At 45.2% G+C, this 18,722-nt stretch overlaps 1 protein-coding gene across 4 annotated transcripts in view; it reads right to left on the bottom strand.

The window, feature by feature from the left end:
- Positions 1 to 18,722, bottom strand: part of STK32A (serine/threonine kinase 32A) — an 885,758-nt gene that overhangs the window by 318,681 nt on the left and 548,355 nt on the right. For all 4 annotated transcript variants that reach the window (XM_069652434.1, XM_069652435.1, XM_069652432.1 and 1 more), the window contains exon 6: positions 5,918 to 5,955. In XM_069652434.1, coding sequence (XP_069508535.1) covers positions 5,918 to 5,955 — 38 coding nt within the window. The remainder of the gene's footprint in view (positions 1 to 5,917; positions 5,956 to 18,722) is intronic.

Here is an 18,722-nt window from a genome sequence, read left to right on the forward strand (position 1 = left end):
CAGCCATTGTAGTGCAGAGTTTTTTATGCCAATTTCCTCCAGTCTCTGTACTAGTGTTGTGTTTCTAATTGTGTCATAGGTGTCTGATATGTCTATTATGAGGGCAGATTGGGTACTTTTGTCTTCATTTATTTTTAGGTCATCCCATATGGCGGGAAGTGCTGATTTAGTTCCTATCATGGGTCTGAAGCTGACTTGGAAGTGGTAGATTATTCCATTGCTTACTACTTGATTGAGAAGTGCTTTGTAGATGTGGTTCTCAAGGATGTTTGCTGGGTAAGGTAGATTTAATATAGGCCTGTAGTTGCTAGGGTCTTCTGCATTTTCTGTTTCATTTTTTTGGAGGGGGTTGATGTGTGCTGATTTGAAAGTTTTAGATACTATTCCCATGTTTGGGGATAGATTCATTAGTAGTAAGAAGTATGAGGCTGGCATTCTGTGGTTGAGGAGTTTTGTGAAGATGGCCAGTGGGCATGATACACTGGTGGATCCATCAAGGTTGGTGTCTTATATTAGTGTGTTGAAAGTTTCTTCACGTATAGGTTCAAAACTATTGAGTGTTGTGATGGTGGTACGCTACTTTTTAGTGGTTCTTGTGGCGTGTTTTTGGTAGGGCAGCTTGCATCGATGGTCTTTTGTATTGTTTTTGTCCTATTGGTTGTAGAGATTTCTCCGTTGTTTTTCCAGTTTGCATTTTTTTGTAGTTCTCTCAGATCTTCTGTGAACCATCTTTCTGAAATTTTCTTCGGGTGAGTTTGAAGAGTTTTGCAGGTGCTAATTGGTCTAGGGCATCTGTGATCCGGGTGTAAAGTTTCACTTCCGCTGCTTCCAGAGTCATTCTATTTAGCTGCCATGTGTTTGGTTTGGTTGGTTCCAGTAGCTCTGTTAGCATTTGCATTTCAAGACTCTTCCAATTTCTTTTGTTTGTTGTATGGTGTTTTATGTTTGTGGGCATTGTGCAGTTTGGAATTTTTACAGTGAATGGGATCATATGGTGATCAATCCATATGATTGGTACCAGTGGGGCAGCGGTCGAGAGTCTATATTTGCAGAAGATTGTGTCTAAGGTGTGTCCAGCACTTTGGGTGGGACCGTTTCATATTTGTTTGAAGTGGGGGTTTCCGGTAAGGTGCTGAGGGAGAGTGCTATGTTTTTATTTTCTCTTTTAAACCAGATGTTGAAGTCCCCCAGAACAATTATGTTGTCATGATAAGTGGAGAGGTTGGCAATGGCGTCTGTGAGATTCGGGTCATAGTTGGGGTTGTAGGATGGCTGTCAGTAGAGCAGGAGGAACAGTAGGCTGGATTGGCCATTGAGCTTGATGTTGATTAGGAGTGATTCGTAATCTTCTATTTCGGTGGATCGGAGTGGTGCAGTGCATATGTGGTTTTTGTGCACCTGTGCAATTCATCCTCCTTGTGAGTTTTCTCTGTTAGAATGTATTAGTTTGAAGTTATCTGTATGGCTTAGTGGGTGATTGTTTTGTAATTGTCCAATAGCCATGTTTCTGTGAGGAAGAGTGTGTAAGTGCTGCCTTCGCTTTTGTGGTCAGACATTTCTGTTTTGTGCTGAGCCATAGATCTTACACTGAGTAGACAGCAGTGTAGAGTGTGTGTTTTTCTTTGTTGTTTATTGCGTATCATTTCTCACATTTCGGCTGGTGTGGTGCCTGTCAGATTTTCAGTTTTCTCATGGGTAAGTCTGCTATTTGCGGGTTGTGTAGAGGAGTTCAATTAAGTTGAGTGATGGGTTTCTTTGTTCTGGTTCATGGTAGTCAGGTGTTTGGTTGTCTGTGTGGTCTATTTTCCAGTATCTGGTTATGCAAGTGGTGTGGCGGGTTAGGGATTCTAGCTTGACTCTGATTCTTGTTGGTGTTTTTTTGAAAATGCCAGAGTTGCTGTGTTCTCTGTGTTGTGGTGTGTGGTTTGGTAGTCTTGTAGGGTCAACTTCAGGATTCATTGGATCCTTAGTTGTAGGTGGAAAGCTAGCAGAGATGTGTGCTATTTTTGTTCTTGTCTTGGTCCATATCTTTAGTACGCTTAGTAGTGGTTGGTGGTCATTTTGAGGTGTCATGAATTCAGGTAGGTAGTTCCAGTTCAACGGAGGTTCAATTTCATTCCTCATTCTTATTCTGTTTTCCATTCTTGTTTCTTTGTCCTTCTTCGATGGTGGCCTGTTTGTGGTCTTGATGTGTGGGGCTATTGTGGCTTGATGTTTGTACAGCGAGTTTGGTTGTGAGATTATGTTTTTGTTCGGTTTTAGGCTTCCTGCTTGCACAGTTTCCTAATGTTGCTTGATTCTCTGTTGGTTTTGATCTCACTAGATGAGTTGTGATGTTGAATGGTTTTTGGTTGGGAAGATTGAAGTGGGTTTAGATGTAATAGTAGGTACCTGATTGTGGTTCTAGGTTTGTGGTGACTTGCTTTATCCCAGGTGTTTTGCAGATTTTTCCTTTGTTCTGGGAGCGAGGTCCTCCTGGGACAACTTATTTTTTTCTCTCAGTGGTAGGTCGATGTGCTGTAACCCACAATGGTGCGTGCCTCGCTGTGGTTGAAGGATTGTGGTGTCTTGCTTTTTCATCTTGGTCTTGGATTCAGGTTGGTAATATATTTGTGGAAATGATGTTTCCTCTTCCCCAAACTGGGGGCCTTGCTAATTTCAGGAGGGCTAGAGAGCGGAAGCTGGGCCTTAGGATACTCTGCACTTTGAATTAAAAGTAATGTTCTATTGAAACCTTCGCCTTGGGGTTGTTCTTAGAGTGCTGCCCGCCTCATGTTGGTGTGTGACCTAAATTGAACATCATTTTCGAGATAGTTCAATGGGTCTAGCTACTGCCATATAGGAAAAGAGGATGAGTCTTAGCTACCCCACAGTTAGTGCGCTATGGTAAATGTTGACACATACCAACAGGAATGGTTAATGTAGCATAATTAGACTACACTAATATAGGCACACATGGAATTAAAACAAAGTTTATTCTAAAACAGAGAAAGCCTCCTAAGTAGAGTATCTTATGTAGAATATCAAGTGCACCAAGAGTAAGCTAAGTATGCACTGGTAATGCGGGCAGTAGCTTGTCGGGCTTGTCACGGGAGACCGGGCATAGTAGTGACGGTTTTCTGCGCATGCCCGTTCGTCCGGGGTGTTGTTCTTGGAAAGCGGTGTCGCCGCTGGAGAAATCAGGAGAGATGACTGTTCCGCACACATGCGTGTTGGATTGCGCAGAGACAACAGTGTTGCTATGGCAATGGACATGTTAAATGAAGTAATACTTCGCTTACTCTTGATGCACTTGATACTCTACATAAGATACTCTACTTAGGAGGCTTTCTCGAACTACACTGCGCCTCTCCACAGAAGCCCCCTTGAACCCATGATCCTTGTGGATACGTAACTACAGGTCTGAAATCAGAAAATTACACTGAATCACCCCACGACGTGACCTACCCGGCACCATCGTTGTGTGCAGCCCAAAGGCGCCCTTCACGTACTATCTCTTGATTAATGGTTGATTGGTGAAGCATTCGTCTCATGTTTCCATACCTCGATATCAATCTACTGTAACAAGTCCTGATGACAGTTCAGAACTTCTGGGTGACTCATGACATTAACTGACTACATCCTAGACCAGAAACCTTTCCGGACTAGAAAAACATAAAGTGTCGACAGTTCTCCTTGCGAGATGGGCTATGCTACTAATTCATGGTTCATAATCTATGTTCTGTATTAAATATGTGACTGAAAATATGAACTGTAAATGCTTATGCATGCACTATTTTGTTGGTACTATGCTTTCTGTCACCATTTTCTACTTTCTGTTTTAGAATAAACTTTGTTTTAATTCCATGTGTGCCTATATTAGTGTAGTCTAATTATGCTACATTAACTCTTCCTGTTGGTGTGTGTCAACATTTACCATAGCGCCCTAAGGGTGGGGTAGCTTGGACTCATCCTCTTTTCCTATATCTCAGTTCTACCCTCATGAGCCAGGCCCCCCATTACCAAAAAAGAGGGTTCTCAGCCTTTTCTTGTTGCCTAGCTACTGCCATGCACCAGTCTACCTTAGATGGACTGGTCCTTCCCCAAAAAGGAGGCTACCATCTTCAGGCTTGTTAATATGTTGTTGATGCACCTAACAAGGCCCTCTCTCGGCCAGGACATGTACCCATCACAGTGCATGTTATTGTGCCTGGGCCAAAGCCCCAAAACTATGGTGGAGGGAACACGAGCAATTCCAAGACCCTTTTTTATAAGCAAGGTCTCCAACTCTCTGAACCCTTGTTATTGGCATCTGGCAAGGATCTAACCCAAACTATTGTTTAACTGACACTTGCATTCTGCTCGCATCATGTTGGACCGTCTGCTGTTTATGGGGTCTGTTCCAAACAATGGGTCCTAGAAGTATGTGCACCACTTGTAGAGAACGAGACCCAGGTGCTCAGCATGAAATCCCATCTTTGTCCTGCACTGCCAGGGTCTGGCATCCCTGGTGTCTGGCATCCTTGGTGTACCGCACACCTGATGTCCTGCCTCCCTGGTATCCTGCATCCTTGGTGTCCTGCATCCATGGGGTCCTGCATCCCTGGTGTCCTGCACTGCCAGGGTCTGGCATCCCTGGTGTCGGGCATCCTTGGTGTACCGCACACCTGATGTCCTGCCTCACTGGTATCCTGCCTCCCTGGTGTCCTGCCTCCCTGGTATCCTGCATCCCTGGTGTCCTGCATCCCTGGTGTCCTGCATCCCTGGTGTCCTGCACCACCATGGTCTGGCATCCCTGGTGTCTGGCATCCTTGGTGTACTGCACACCTGCTGTCCTACATCACTGGTGTCCTACATTCCTGGTGTCCTGCACCCCCGGGGTCTGGCATCCCTGGTGTCCGGCATCCTTGGTGTGCCGCACACCTGGTGTCCTGCAGCCATGGTGTTCTCTGCCACTGAGAACCAGGGTGAACTTCTGTTCCCCTCTTAGACTCAGGATTTGATGAGAGCCAACTCAGGGCACCCCTCCAATCATAGCCCTGGAATATCTGTTTCCTGATACGTATCAGCCTCTTGACTGGGCAAAATGCAACCTATTTAGTAAGTTGGCTCTGCCACATTCAACCTAAACAATGAGTGGTAACCCTCGCCACCTGACAAATAAGGAAAGAGTGAAATGAAATGTATACCTTCATTTGTACATGAACAATAATGGCATGCCACTTGTAGAATGATCAACTATGTTGAGACATTCTCAATACCTTAAAATGTATGAAACGTGAGAGCGTGAACATATGCCTTGAAGTGTAACTATTAAACTCAGAAAATACAAAACAAACAGCAAATGAGATGGTGTATATTGGTCTTACACATTCCCATGCTGAGAGAGAACCCGCGGGCAGCCATTCAGACTGCAAGAATGGACACTCACTCACGGACACAAGGATGATCTTAGAATGAGAACCGTTACAATATCGAATAGTAACTGCCGGGATTTAAAAAATAATGACCTAATATGCCACATCTTTTGCATTGCCCAGTGTCAGGATTAGCTGTGCATCAGTAGGATGACTAAGGGCTCCTTTTTTAGAATGTCTTAATGTCATTCACAAGAAAGTTGGTATAATGGTATGCATCGTTTGTTGTAAACTCTGCACTTCATGCAGACTTGAGATGGCCAGCCTCTATGTTGCATGATCAAAGAAGACCTTAGTTTCAGGTGTTCGATTTGATGGGAAACATGGATAGGTTCGAGGTTGTCAAAGCGCCTGCGCGCCCTTAAGCGTCCACAACAAGCGTCTGCAGCTTCCAGTGCTCTGAAGCTTTTTTTTAGAGCACGTGCTGTATGCAAGCAGAAACGGAGAGTGACGAAGTCAAAGACAAACAAGATGGCGATTTCCCAGCTGCTGTACATCACCAGGCAGGATTGGCCGCTTACCTTGCTCATCCAGTAACACATTGTCAGGCTTGATATCCCTGAATGGAAAAGAAAGGAAGAAATGCAAAGAATCAGTACACAATCCACCAATGAAAAAATGCACACAGTGAGGGCATGGTTCGAGCAAAAAGACAGAAACAAGACTGTTTGCAAGGAGATATCGACTGGCAACGAACCCCAGTAAATGATTTCAAATCTCATTGATCTACCAGATATGCATAGGAGTGGTTCAGATACTGTGCTTGCTATTGAATTGTAATTGTAATTTTCATTTATATAGCGCTGTTTACCATTGCTATGGTCTCTAGGCGCATCCAGGAACACATATTTAGCCCCGATTGCGGACAATATCTGAAATGCATTGGTTTGAGTTGTATCTATTTCCTCTCCACTTGGAAAGGATTTATTTACATTAAAGATCTGACCACATAAGGACTTGATGCACATGAGGACATTTATTGACGGACATGTTCTATGTTGACTCCTGACGAAGTAGCATTTTAGCACATTGGTGTGAGCACACAGTCACTTGAAAAACTTCCACTGTCACCAGTCATTACTGCAGACAGCTTTTTCTTCTGCTTCGGGGTACCAATCTCACAACTGAGTGCCTTCAACCTCATCTACACCAGTCCCATGCATTCATTTTCTCACCTTCTGGCCTTACCGTGCTGCCCATCCCTCACTTGAGCCTGTGTTGAGCCATTGGGCCTCATTACAAGTTTGCAGGTCCGGAAACAAGGGTGCTGGTAAGCTCACTGTGCCGACAGTTCTGACCCTGCCGGGCACAACAGGCAGGGTAGGCAGACCGTTCACGGAAGCGCCGGTACCGTTAACAATGGTGCCAGCGCTTCCGAGTCCCAACTCCCACAGAGTCCTTTGCAACTCTATGAGAATAGGGACTTACATTTTACCGGAACCTGATTTCCTGGGCCGTTGGACTTGTAATCTCCCGGTGGCACCAGGAAGTCAGGCACCAGTAAAATATTACGAGTCCCGGTGGCAACCCGCCAGAAGCATCAGGAACAGGCTAATTCATTTTAATTATGTGATGGGTTTTTGTTGTATGATGGATGTCTTTAAGGCAGCTGTGAGGGCATGCCATCTGTAAGGGTTTACATTTTTTTTAAATATAAAATGTTGCTGGAAATTCCATCCCTAAAAGTGAGGGTTGCTACTCAGACCACACTTTTAAAAATCTCCATGCTGAAAATTATAGTGGAAACATGTAACTCTGCTGAGCCTGTCTAGTGACGTACCTCAGCAGCCTCATTGTAGTTTGGCAACATGCCTATTAGAGAGGGACGCATGCATTCCTGCAAACATTCCCTAATCTTGGGCAGGCCTGATTCAAATTATATAATTGTGTACTCCCGGGGTTTGGTGGCAGATTACAAACTAAATAAAGCTAATCTCTAACCATGACACAGTGGCAAGAACCTTTTTGTCAGCTTTATTGTCAGCTTGTTTGATTGAGACTCATTTTAGACATGGCTTTTGTGTATTAGCTGCTTCGGGCTGGATTTTACCCAAAACAAACCATTTGGCCCTGCCCAGGAGCACATCCCTTTTCATCACTCTGGGAAAGCTTGTCACCTTCCAGAGAGAAATCTCCGCAGAGGGGTAGCTTGGAATCAGTGCTTGCGTGCCTTGCCAGGACAATGGGGAGCTCACACCAGGGTAGAAATTGCAAGAGAATCTTTAAAGGAGGGCAGACAGTAGAGAGGGTAAAGTTAGAGAAGCCAGGAAAGAAGTACTATTCTTCAAAAGGGTCCCACCATACTTGGAAATGCTGTCAGCTCCCACAGTTCCTGTGCCCCTTCCCCACATACCTCAGGCAAAGCCCTCTGGGACTGACATCACCAGACAAAAGGCCTCTTTAAGAGGAGGAGACAGCTGCTGTCTGTTGAGTCATCTTGAGAACACAGAAGACGGATTTCACCTTGAACTTTATTGGGGATACAGAATGGACCAAAATCCTCTTCCTTAGATGTACAGATAAAGGCTCCAAGAATGAAGAAATACACTTGCCTCCCTTTGGGGTGACGTGCCTTATGGACAAGGTCTGCCAGCTGCTGATACCTAGGGTCTTGCTCAATGCAAGTGACCTCCCTGGTAAATGCGCCCCAGGAACTTTCCTAGCTGGGAAGTGCAGAGCAAAGACTCACCTTGCCACTGGAGACCCTAGATTGGTATCCTCCGTCAACCAAAAGTCAAGGAACAGCTTTTGTCCTTGTTTTCCATCTTTGATCATATTTTGAATGTACTGAACTGCTTCAGATAATTCTTCGAGCCACTGAAACCCACTGCTGCTGCATTTGACACTTACCGCTTTCTGATACGATTTCGAGCCATTGAGTCGCTGACTGGACCATAGCCTGGTTGCACATCAGTCGTATGAGCCTATCACCATTAAATAACTGGACTGCATCACTGGACATCATCTTTCTAACTTCATTGCTTCAGGACAATGACCCTCCCGTTCTTCTCCCGATTGAACCCAATCACTGCCTCAGGACTGCAACGCATCGCTGAACTACTTCAAACAGACTTGACCATCTCAACACGCTCAGCCCATTGAGAATAACCGGCTTGAACTTCTCAATGCTAACTCGAGCTATTGTAAAGTGCCTAGAAGTCTGGCTTGACACTCTGAAGCCACAAGAACAACCATAAACGATATTTGAAGTGGTTCTGTCCATTTGGCCTGCTTTAAAGGACCCTAATCACTATTAATTCCCCACTCCCTATCTTTTTAAAAGACATCTTCAGTAAACTTGACTTTTCTGCTGAAATTATTGCCTCTGACCCCTGTCTTCAGCCCCAGAGTGCCCCTGTCCATTACACAGTCTGAATATTCTGTGTCGTCTCTTATGTTGGTGAGCTATGAGTGTTTCTATTAGTAGTGGATTTTTAATTTAAGTAAAGACTCAATTTTTGTAGAACTTTGGTTGGGCATTCTTTTATGTTGGTACCTCATAACTATTGCCGTTTTGCTGTTTGTGCTTGCTCACATCCCTCCTGAAGTGCATAGTCTGACATCCCTTCAAGTTATCACAAGAGACTGTGCCTGTTTCACTTTTATGATTGGGATCACTGCTGATATAATCATAATTTCATCCTCCACTCTTCCTTGTACACCCTATAGAGCAGTAGTCATTTCATCACAGCAAGCTCAAGGAAAGGCAAGATGTTAAAATGGTAGGGTTTTTAAGATTACATAAGATGGTTTGTAATTATGGTTAGGCGAAAAAGGAAGCAAACAGGTCCAACTGGTCTAGGAGTGGGAAAGTATGCCAAAAAGGGGCAGGAAAGGAAACAAATAGGAAAGGCCAAGAAGGAAAGAGATTTCAGGTGGAAGGTGTTGGAACCTCTGTCCAGATTTACAGATTTTTTCCTTCAACCCCTAGTGCGCAAAATGAAATCTTATGTGCAGGATACGATCCAGATGATTAATGAGGTTGAAGGAATGACATTTGACCGAAATGTCGAATTGTTGGTGGGGTTCGATGTTGTTGCCTTATATACCAGTATGCCGCAAAGGGCCTCTCTTGACATGCTCCAAGAGCGTTTACTTCTCTAATATCCAGACTCCACAACTTCCATGTCATTTGTACTTTGGTATGCCGAAAGGGCACTCACAGAGAGCTATTTCCACTTTAATGGTGAGTATTACAACCAATACAGGGTACCGCGATGGGTGCTACTCTAGCACCCAGTGTGGCTATCCTTTACATGGAGCAATTCGAAGTCAACAAAATCTTATCGGTACACAATCCATTCAAACATAACATCCGTACAAGGAAACGATATATCGATGATTTTTGTCATATGGTCCGGCAACTTACAAGAACTTCACCTATTCTTTGAATGGTTGAACCGAAAAAATCAGTATCTCAAGTTCACCTTCACTCAGAGTAATCTGGAATTGAATTTTCTAGACATTACGATCATGTCAAGTAGTATTGATAACGTGCTTAGTGTGAAGCCGTTTCATAAAAGCACTAACAAAAACTCTCTTTTACATTATGAGAGCTTTCATCCTCGTCATGTTGGAGATAATTTACTGTTAGGCCAATTTTTACGCCTGAAGAGAAACAGCACCACGACACAGGACTTTAAGAAAGAGGCTTCACGTAATGATGTTAGCTCGAGACCCAGCAAACAGAGCACACTGCCTGAGAAGTGGGGAATCCCAAAATTGACTGGCCATTCTGCATGTGGACAATGCTTGTGCTGTAATTCCACCTCTAGAAGCACAGAATTGAATCTGTGTGTGAAAACAATGTGGCGCCAACATCAATTCAGCAATTGCAATTCCAACATGCTGATTTATGTAATTTGGTGTCCCTGCGGCCGAATGTATGTCGGCAAAACGGAACGTAGGATCAAAATAAGGATTGGGGAACATAAGAGTTGTATCCGGAATAGGACTCTGAATGCCCCCTTGTTTGAGCACTGGATTGAATTTGTTCACAAAGTGGAAGATCTGCACTGGAATGTGATCCTGAGAATTGTGGGATGTATTTACCCATGCATCCGAGCCCTACCTCAAAACTGTGCAGTACTGACATGAAAACATCATGATGGCCAGAGCTTCCCAGAAAATGCCCAGGGAAGTGCATGAAGAATAGGCGGCCACCCATTTTTGCCGATGTTATGGGCACAGAAGGACACTGCCTAAAACCACCTTTGGACTACCCACACAGTAGTCTGAAACCATTGGGAATGGCAATGCTGATTGCCAAAAGCAAACCCATAACTGTGGAGAATTCATTTTCTTAAATCCCAAAAAGGGGTGCAGTACCAGTACTCACCACTATCAGAAAGCCGGCGTTTTAAAACCACCAGATTTTGTTTAAAACTGAATAAATGAACCCAAAGCAAGCCAAAGAAAGACTTACTGAGAGGTGGATCCAATGTAAAGTTATATTCTGAAGTGACTTGAAGGTTTATAACAAGACTGGCTGAGCTGTGGATTTCAGCAGTTTAAGTAAATGTGGACTGAAAGACACTAAAAAATCTAAGTGTTTAAATTGACTGAGTGACCTACTTCTGAGTGTCACATAGGTTGCAATTGTTTAAATGTCATAGTTTTAAACTTAGAATCAGCATTCTAGCTGCATATGTAAACATTGTCTTGACTTAAACTGGGTAACAAAAAGTGACATTTTATCTGAAACCTGGCTTAAGGAACTGAATTCTGCCCACCAGCCACCCCCATCAGGAGTGAAACTTGAGTCACAGCTGTGTTCCCAGGCCTATCTGCCTTTTGCTGGCCACACTAAGGATATGCCATCTCTCTGATAATTGAATTAAGGGGAGCCCCCACAGAATACAGGAGCTCTGAACAAAGCCCTGTCCTGACCCAGGCAGATGGTTTATTGCAGATGTCGTAAAAGTAGCTTCCTCCTGAAGCAAAGGGGAGGAGCACTGCCTGTGAGAGCAAGCTGGCTTGGCAGAACTGGAAAAACCAGAAATTCAACCTTGTGCTGGGGGAAAACCACACCCCTTTGGGGCCAGAACATAACTCTAAAAAGATGGATCATTCATAGAGCGGACATGTGAAAATTTTATAAATGATACCATAATTCTTGTGATTTTTCTGCCCACATTTTAAGAGGTTTTTAGAACCGGTGGCATGTTCAGGGGGGTTTTAGCGTAAAAGAGGATATTACTCAAAATGTGTGCATGTGAAAAATCTGACACTTCATCAACTAAGGTCCATACTCCTTGCGCACATGTGTGTAAATTTGGGGTAATGTCCGGTATTGCAAACCAGTTAAAAAGTGCAAAATATTGCCATTTCTGAATGCAAGCTCCCAGGAAGAGCAGAGTTTGAACAGGGTATACCTCCTGTAATGCATGATGGGTGCATATGATTTTAAAACAATATGTACCTCTGCAAATATGTATTTGGTTCAAATCTAGATTTGTGTGCAAGTTGACAGGAGGAGTGGACTTTCTGCAGGCTGTAAAATGACATCACTCTGACAAAACTTAGCTCCCCCAATCAGGGGAGAAATGAAAGCTTGGCCAATGATAATTGGAGAGGGGTAGGGTCTAGTGATGCTGCACACACCCATTTTAAAAAAACACATAAAAGCAGACAGACAGGACAGATAGGGACCTTCAAATCCATTTGCAGCTGGAAGCTCTGCCGGAAAATCCATACTTTACCTCCCTCAACCTTCAGAGAGCAGACATAGAGACTTCAAATCTATCAAATATCCAGAACCAGAAACCTAGACCAGACCAGCAGAGCAGAGCTGATCCAGACCACTGTTAGCAGAACCAGAGAGAGCTGATACAGACCACTGTTAGCAGAACCAGAGAGAGCTGATCCAGACCACTGTTAGCAGAACCAGAGAGAGCTGACCCAGATCACTGTGAAGTGCAGAGACCAGAGTCCAGTCTAAAACCTGACCAGATCCGTGGCGAGGCTCATTTAACTTAAGAATATAGTGTGAGTACCTAGAAAACTGTGCAGAACCAATCTCTTAGTTAAAATAATATAATCCAAGCTATTTTAATCTAAGTAGAACTGCCTCCTAACGGTCACTTGTCATTTTCTAGTTGCAAGCTGCACTTGTCTTTTTGAACTTTAAAATTTCAATCTGAAAAACGACCTTTATTTAATCGCTCATATCTCCGTGACCGTTTGTGCTAGAGACTTGCAGTAACTTTCATCTGGAAGCTGAGATCCTAGGCTTTCTTAGGACCCCAGAACGATAGTGATAGTCCTTGTAGTTCCTCTGTAATCGCGCTCGGCGCATTCGCAAATTTAGCCGCGATTTGACATTTTACTGCGATTTGCAAATTTCTTCACGTGTAAAAATCTGCTGCTGCTTGCCTTCCATTTGCCAGAAATTCGTTTAACCTGCTAGTTACTCCTAGATACTTGCTAAAGTGAGCCTGGACTAATATTAACTTGATTTCACTCACCCTGAACCTCCTAGAGGGAATTAAAAGCATTTTAGCATATTTTTTTCTTCATTTCCAGCACATTTAAAAGCATTTGGGCCTGTGTTTCCAACTTCTGTAGTCTAAGCTTGCTGGGGTGAACTGAATTACATTTGATTGCATTTCTGAGAACTGTGTGCTTTCCTTCCATTTCCTTGCATTGCATAAAGGGGGGAGGGGATTGCCAGAGAAAAGTGATTACATTGTTTTGTTGAAATCATATTGAGTATTTTCTGTACTGCATTTCATTCAACATTGCATCCATTTGAACTCTATAAAGCATTCTCTATCACATTATTCTTCTGTCCCTATTTACCAGTGTGCTACCTTATCCATTTCATGTCAACTCCTTAGTGATTATAAAGAAGTGTGCTAGTGCCAGATTCTCCGTTGTTAATCTTTATCATATCAGATTAAGTGTGATATCCAATTATTAATTTATTCTAAAGTGTGATATATATGTCTATTGTTTAAATTATCAAATAAACCTTTTAACTTGCAAAACAGAACTACTTCTTGGCTCAGTGGGGTCAGGAGGATTCCAAGAGAGGGGTGTTATATAGGGGTAGTCATCCAGAACGCATGAACTGGACATAAAGATATATCAATAAGGGTTTTCATTCAGTATTATAGACTAGGCGTTGACTTAGCTGTAGTGTTGAATTGAATCCTCTTACAAATTGGGGGCTCGTGCCGGACGTTTGGGTTAGATCTACCATTTGTGCAGATTAATACAGCGTGGCAGCTGACCAGATACACATATCCGGTCGGATCACCACGCTGTGTTACGCTGTAAAGCACTCCTCAAAGGAACGCTCTTAGGAAAAGGTCTGTTTTGCAAAAATAAAACACAAACTTCTGTAAGTCAGGACAGAGACCAATCTCTAGAATGACGACCTTAGTAGACATGAAAATAGCCAGAGAGCACCTCTTACATAAACTATTTGTGAGAGGTGAATGGACTGAACAGGGCCAGGATGCCTGGTTGCAGGCCATCACGCGACAGGTCACTGAAACAGGGTCAGACCTATGGAGAGATCAGGGTCCATTACATGTGGCCCTGAGTGAACTATATATGGCTCCTAAAGCCAAAGATGAACACAATAAGATTGCCAGGATAGCAGCATACCTGTACCTATATATGGGAGACATGCAGGATAAATGTACGGAAAGCCAAGATCTGGCGAACAAGCGACAGATGGCGTTAGAGAAGGCCCAATCTGATCTGGCCTCTTCTGAGCAGAGGCTGCAGAGGAGCCAGGAGTCAGAAAATGATAGTAGGCAATATATCATTAAAATAAAAGAGGATATGGGCATCCTACAACAGGAAAAGACAGACCAGGATACCAGATTTCTGGCCCTGCAGAAGGAGCACCAAGACAGTTTGGGCTCCTTACTGCAGAACCAGAAAAAGTTGGAGCAACAGATCAATTTCAACAGGGCATGCGCGGAGCAGGTAGTCACCCTGCAAAGCCAGTTAGATAGAGAGAAAGAGGAGAGCAATAAACTGATTCTGAAAGACCTGGATACCCAGGCAGAGTTTGATGAGGAGCGCCAAAAAGCTGGTGCCTTTCAACGACAGAGGGACGACCTGGCAGCACAGATGCAGGCTCTCAGTCAGGAAAGAGACACTTTAGGCCAGGAAGTCTGCCACTTAAAAAAGGAAATTGAAGAAAATCACCTGGCCCTCCAGGGGCTGGGTGACCTCCAAAAAGAAAACCAGAACTTGGTAGAGCACACCAGAAGGGTGGAAGATGCTCTGGCAAGAAAGGAGCAGGTCAGTAGGGATGGGACTCAGGAGGTAAACCTCCTGCAGCAAAGACTGGCCCAATTCTCCAGGACCAACCAGGAAGCACAGAGGGAAAATGAGGCCCTCTGTCAACACAATGATAGGCTCCAGCAACAGGTAGCGATGCAGGAGAGACTGATAGAGTCTAGTAAGGCCTTAACTGAGGAACTGAAGGCACAAATGCAGGCTCTTGCATTGCAACAGGGAGCAGGGGCGGATAGAGATGAGATTCGCTGGGAATGGGAAGCTCCGGAGCATAACCTCAGGAGCCCTAGTACCAGAGGCCCTCATACTTCTCAGTCCCTGGACTCTGCCACCCCCATGTTCCCTGGCGCACATGAGCACCGGGCCACAGGGATGGCAGACTACTATCCAGACAAAAGTATGGGGCTCATAGGCCAGTACCACCCAGGTATGGAGGGGCGGGCATCCGGGTATGGGCACCCAAGCACAGTGCAATTTAATGGGGAACCCCAGGAGAGTAGGCCCATTAAGGGCATTCTGAAAACCTCTGCCCAGTTAGGTCAGTGGGGGGGGTACCCAGCAAATCCTGGCAGCAAGGAGGGATCTGAAGACTCCTCTGAGCGGTACAGGACACAGGTGACCAGGTACCCACATTCTGCCAGCCATTCCCAGGCTCGCAGAATCCGGGAAAACCTGGAAGAACAGACAGGAACCTCTGGGAGCAGTGCCTCTGAGTCAGAGGATGAATGGACAAGGGTTACCCGAACCAAAAAGGCCAATAAGGCAAAAAGGGCCTTGCTTAAGGACCCCTTAAAGCAGATTAAGGCGATCAGGAGCGTCATCACGCCTCACCATAAGAACGCTAAGTATTCTGTTTGGGAGCACTTAGAGTTGTTTGAGCAAATGATGGAGACTTTCCATTTGAAGGACAGCCACAGCTGTATTCAATATGTAAAGTGGACCTTCTCCCCGGAATACTCCAGTTTCTTTGCGGGGCTGGAGGACCAAAATCATTTAAGATGGTCCACCTATAAGGCGGCCATCTTGAAACATTTTTCCATTCATAGAAATCCTCAAGAGGCTCGCAAGGCAGCCTACAATTTGCAATGTGGGGAGGATCAGGCCCCACAAGAATTTGTGCAAGAACTGAAACATGCTTTTGCGCAGACCACCAGAAGGGTGCGCACAGACAGTAGAGAATTCATTAATACATTTTTTCATGCCTTGCCCAAATACATAATGACCCAGCTCGTGAGGGATTTTCACGAGAAAAGATCTTTAGACTGGGTCATTGAACAGGCTACCCGGATCTATGAGGTGCAGAAACCGGTAGATAGCAAAAGTAATGCCCAGAAAAATTGCAAAGCCAACAGCCCCCCTGCTGCTGCTGCTGCCAAGGTGGCAGAAGTAAAGGTCACCCCCGTTTTAGATTTGGAGATGGGGGGGCCTAAAAACCTACCTGCACCTAATAATGCTAGGCCCAGAAGGTCCTAGGGCCAGTCACAGACAGGGAGCCAGGGAGGCAGCCCCACAAATGGGGTCCCTCGCCCTCCTGATTATGTAAGTCCCCGTTACAAGGGAAATCGACCCATCCTGGGTTATGTGTGGACTCCTCCAGCCCAAGGGGGAGGATCCAGCCAAGCACCTAACCCAGGGAACTTCCATCCTAACTTCCCACCGGAGGGCAGAAATTCTCCAAATCCTGGGCAGAACTTTTTCCCCAGGTATCCACCCAACTTCCAACCCCAAAATCATCCATCCTTCTTTCCCCAATTCCCTGAGCCCAGACAACCTAATCCGGGAGAGGGGAGGCCAAGGGTGGAGGGGTACCCAAATCTTCCCAACCCGGGGTATTACCAGAGGAGGGACAGCTACCCTTCCCGGGATCAGCCCAGGGGAGAAAACAGGGCCCCGTATCAGCCTGAGCGGGTTTCCCAGTTAGAGCGCCAGGTTCAAAACATGGCGCGGGATCTGGGTCACATACTGAGGGCTCAGCAGAACCCTCAGATCGGCATGCCGGTGCAGAACGCACCCAACTCTGGACCTGGTGCCCCAGAACAATGACGGGGGCAGCACCCCGATAACTCACCGGTTCCCAGGGAGGAGGCACAAGGGGAAGGGGGGTGTAAAGCCTTGGAGGAAGCTTCCTTCCTCACTTGTAAACAGCCCCTGGAAACCCAGGAACCGGAAACAAAATCTCTTGCCCCTGAAAGTCTGCCTCCTAAGGAGCAGAGGGGTGGTAGGAGAAACAAAAGACCCAAACAGACACAGTTTGAGGAGGAGGTACAGATCTTCCAATTTGAGGGAGAGGGATCCTCAGAGGATCCTGGGAAAAGGATCTTCTCCTTCAGAGAGGGGGCAACTCCTCCCAAAGAAAAATGGGTCCCTAGGGATGCAAATCCAGACTGGGGAGATGTGGAGACTGAGCTACCGCCGCCCACCATCTCATCCCAGAACCAACAGCAAGAAAATCCCCTGGTTCAAACCCATCCTGGTGACTGCCTCCAAAAAGGGGGGGGGCAGCCCGGAACCAGAGCCAGGGGAACCCACACTGGCTCTGATCTCCAGTTGCCAAATTTTTCTTTCAGATTCCCAAGGCTCTCCACAGAATTCTGCCCAAATTTCTTCTCTTGCAATGTCCAAAACCAGAAAGCTAGCCCACCAGTTGTCCAAAAATGTGCATTATCTGTGCCCCCTTGAGGAGAAGGAGGGAAGATATTATGCCCCGGTACAAGTACAGGGGCAGGGTACAATTTTGGCACTGGTGGACACTGGATCTCAAGCTACCCTTCTGTCCAGAAGGGCCTTTGATGAATTGAATGCAGGAAGGGGAGGGAATTACCAAATTCCTCTCACCTCACTTCCTGGAAAACTCCAGAACTTTGACGGGAAGGAAATTCCCGTCGAGGGGACGGCAGATTTGGACATTAAAATTGGGCGACACAAGTTGAAACACCCGGTCATAGTTGTGACTCCAGAGGGCACCCCTTGTTTACTAGGGAATGACCTCCTGAGAAGGTTGTCACCCCTAATAGATTGTGTAAACAAGGTCCTCTGGACCCAGACTAGCCGACCAATAATATTAAAACAGAGTGTCAACCATGTTAGTTTAAACGGCACCTGCCACATGGTTGAACAAAAATCTGACCAAGTAGAATTTCACTTCCAGAATAGCCAAATTCCAGACTTGACAGTAATAGCAGTAGGGCAACAGACTGGTGATGGGGGGGTCCTCTCTATTTCTGAAAATCAACCTTCCTTCCAGTCTAAAGTGGTACTCCACGCTGGAAGGAAACACTCTGAGATTCTATACTAATCCACAATCCGAAACTCCCACTCCTATAGTCCAGAAAGATGTGAAATCAGCTCAGAGCCTGGCTGATATTCAGCAAATTGGAGAGCAGCTGTTCATCCCTGTCCAATTAAATGATGGGAAGGACTCTGTTCTCGCTCGAGTGTGCGTGAACAATGGTAAGAGCTTCATCAGTGAAGCCATGTTTCGCCAACTCCCAAAAGATCCAGCCATTCCCACCTTCAAACTGATAGACAAATGGGAAATGGACCTGGAAGCACCTAATTCCAAACATCTCCTGCCAAGCAGGTGTATGCTCAAAATCTCCATTGGCAACAAGAGCATAGTCCATAATTGTTGGGTCGTGCGAGACGTCACTGCCGCCTTTTACTTAGGCAGTGACATTCTCAATCGCTTTGCCATTAGTTTGGACCTAATAAACTTCAAATCTTGGTCCCGATTAGCGGATAATCCCATGGGCTTTGATGATCCAGAAAAAGCATTTAGGTCAGCTCAATTGCTACCTTATGCAGTTGAAATTCAGGTTAAAGAGGAAGTCACCATCCAAGAAAGGACCCGACAATTCTCCCTGGAAGTGAAAGTTAAAAGGGGACAACATTTGAAAAACCCTGATGCTTACATACATCTAAATGCTTCTCTCCAACAGCAAGGGTTGGGGGTAAACCCAACTCCATTAGTCAACATAGAACATGACACCATTCCAATAGAGGTGGATAACAGCGACTTAAAGAGTATTACTCTAGCCCCAGGCACCATTATTGGAATGGCGGTTGATG

This window comes from Ambystoma mexicanum, chromosome 3p, assembly GCF_040938575.1.
Source record: "Ambystoma mexicanum isolate Mex_15411 chromosome 3p, UKY_AmexF1_1, whole genome shotgun sequence".
NCBI lineage: Eukaryota > Metazoa > Chordata > Amphibia > Caudata > Ambystomatidae > Ambystoma > Ambystoma mexicanum.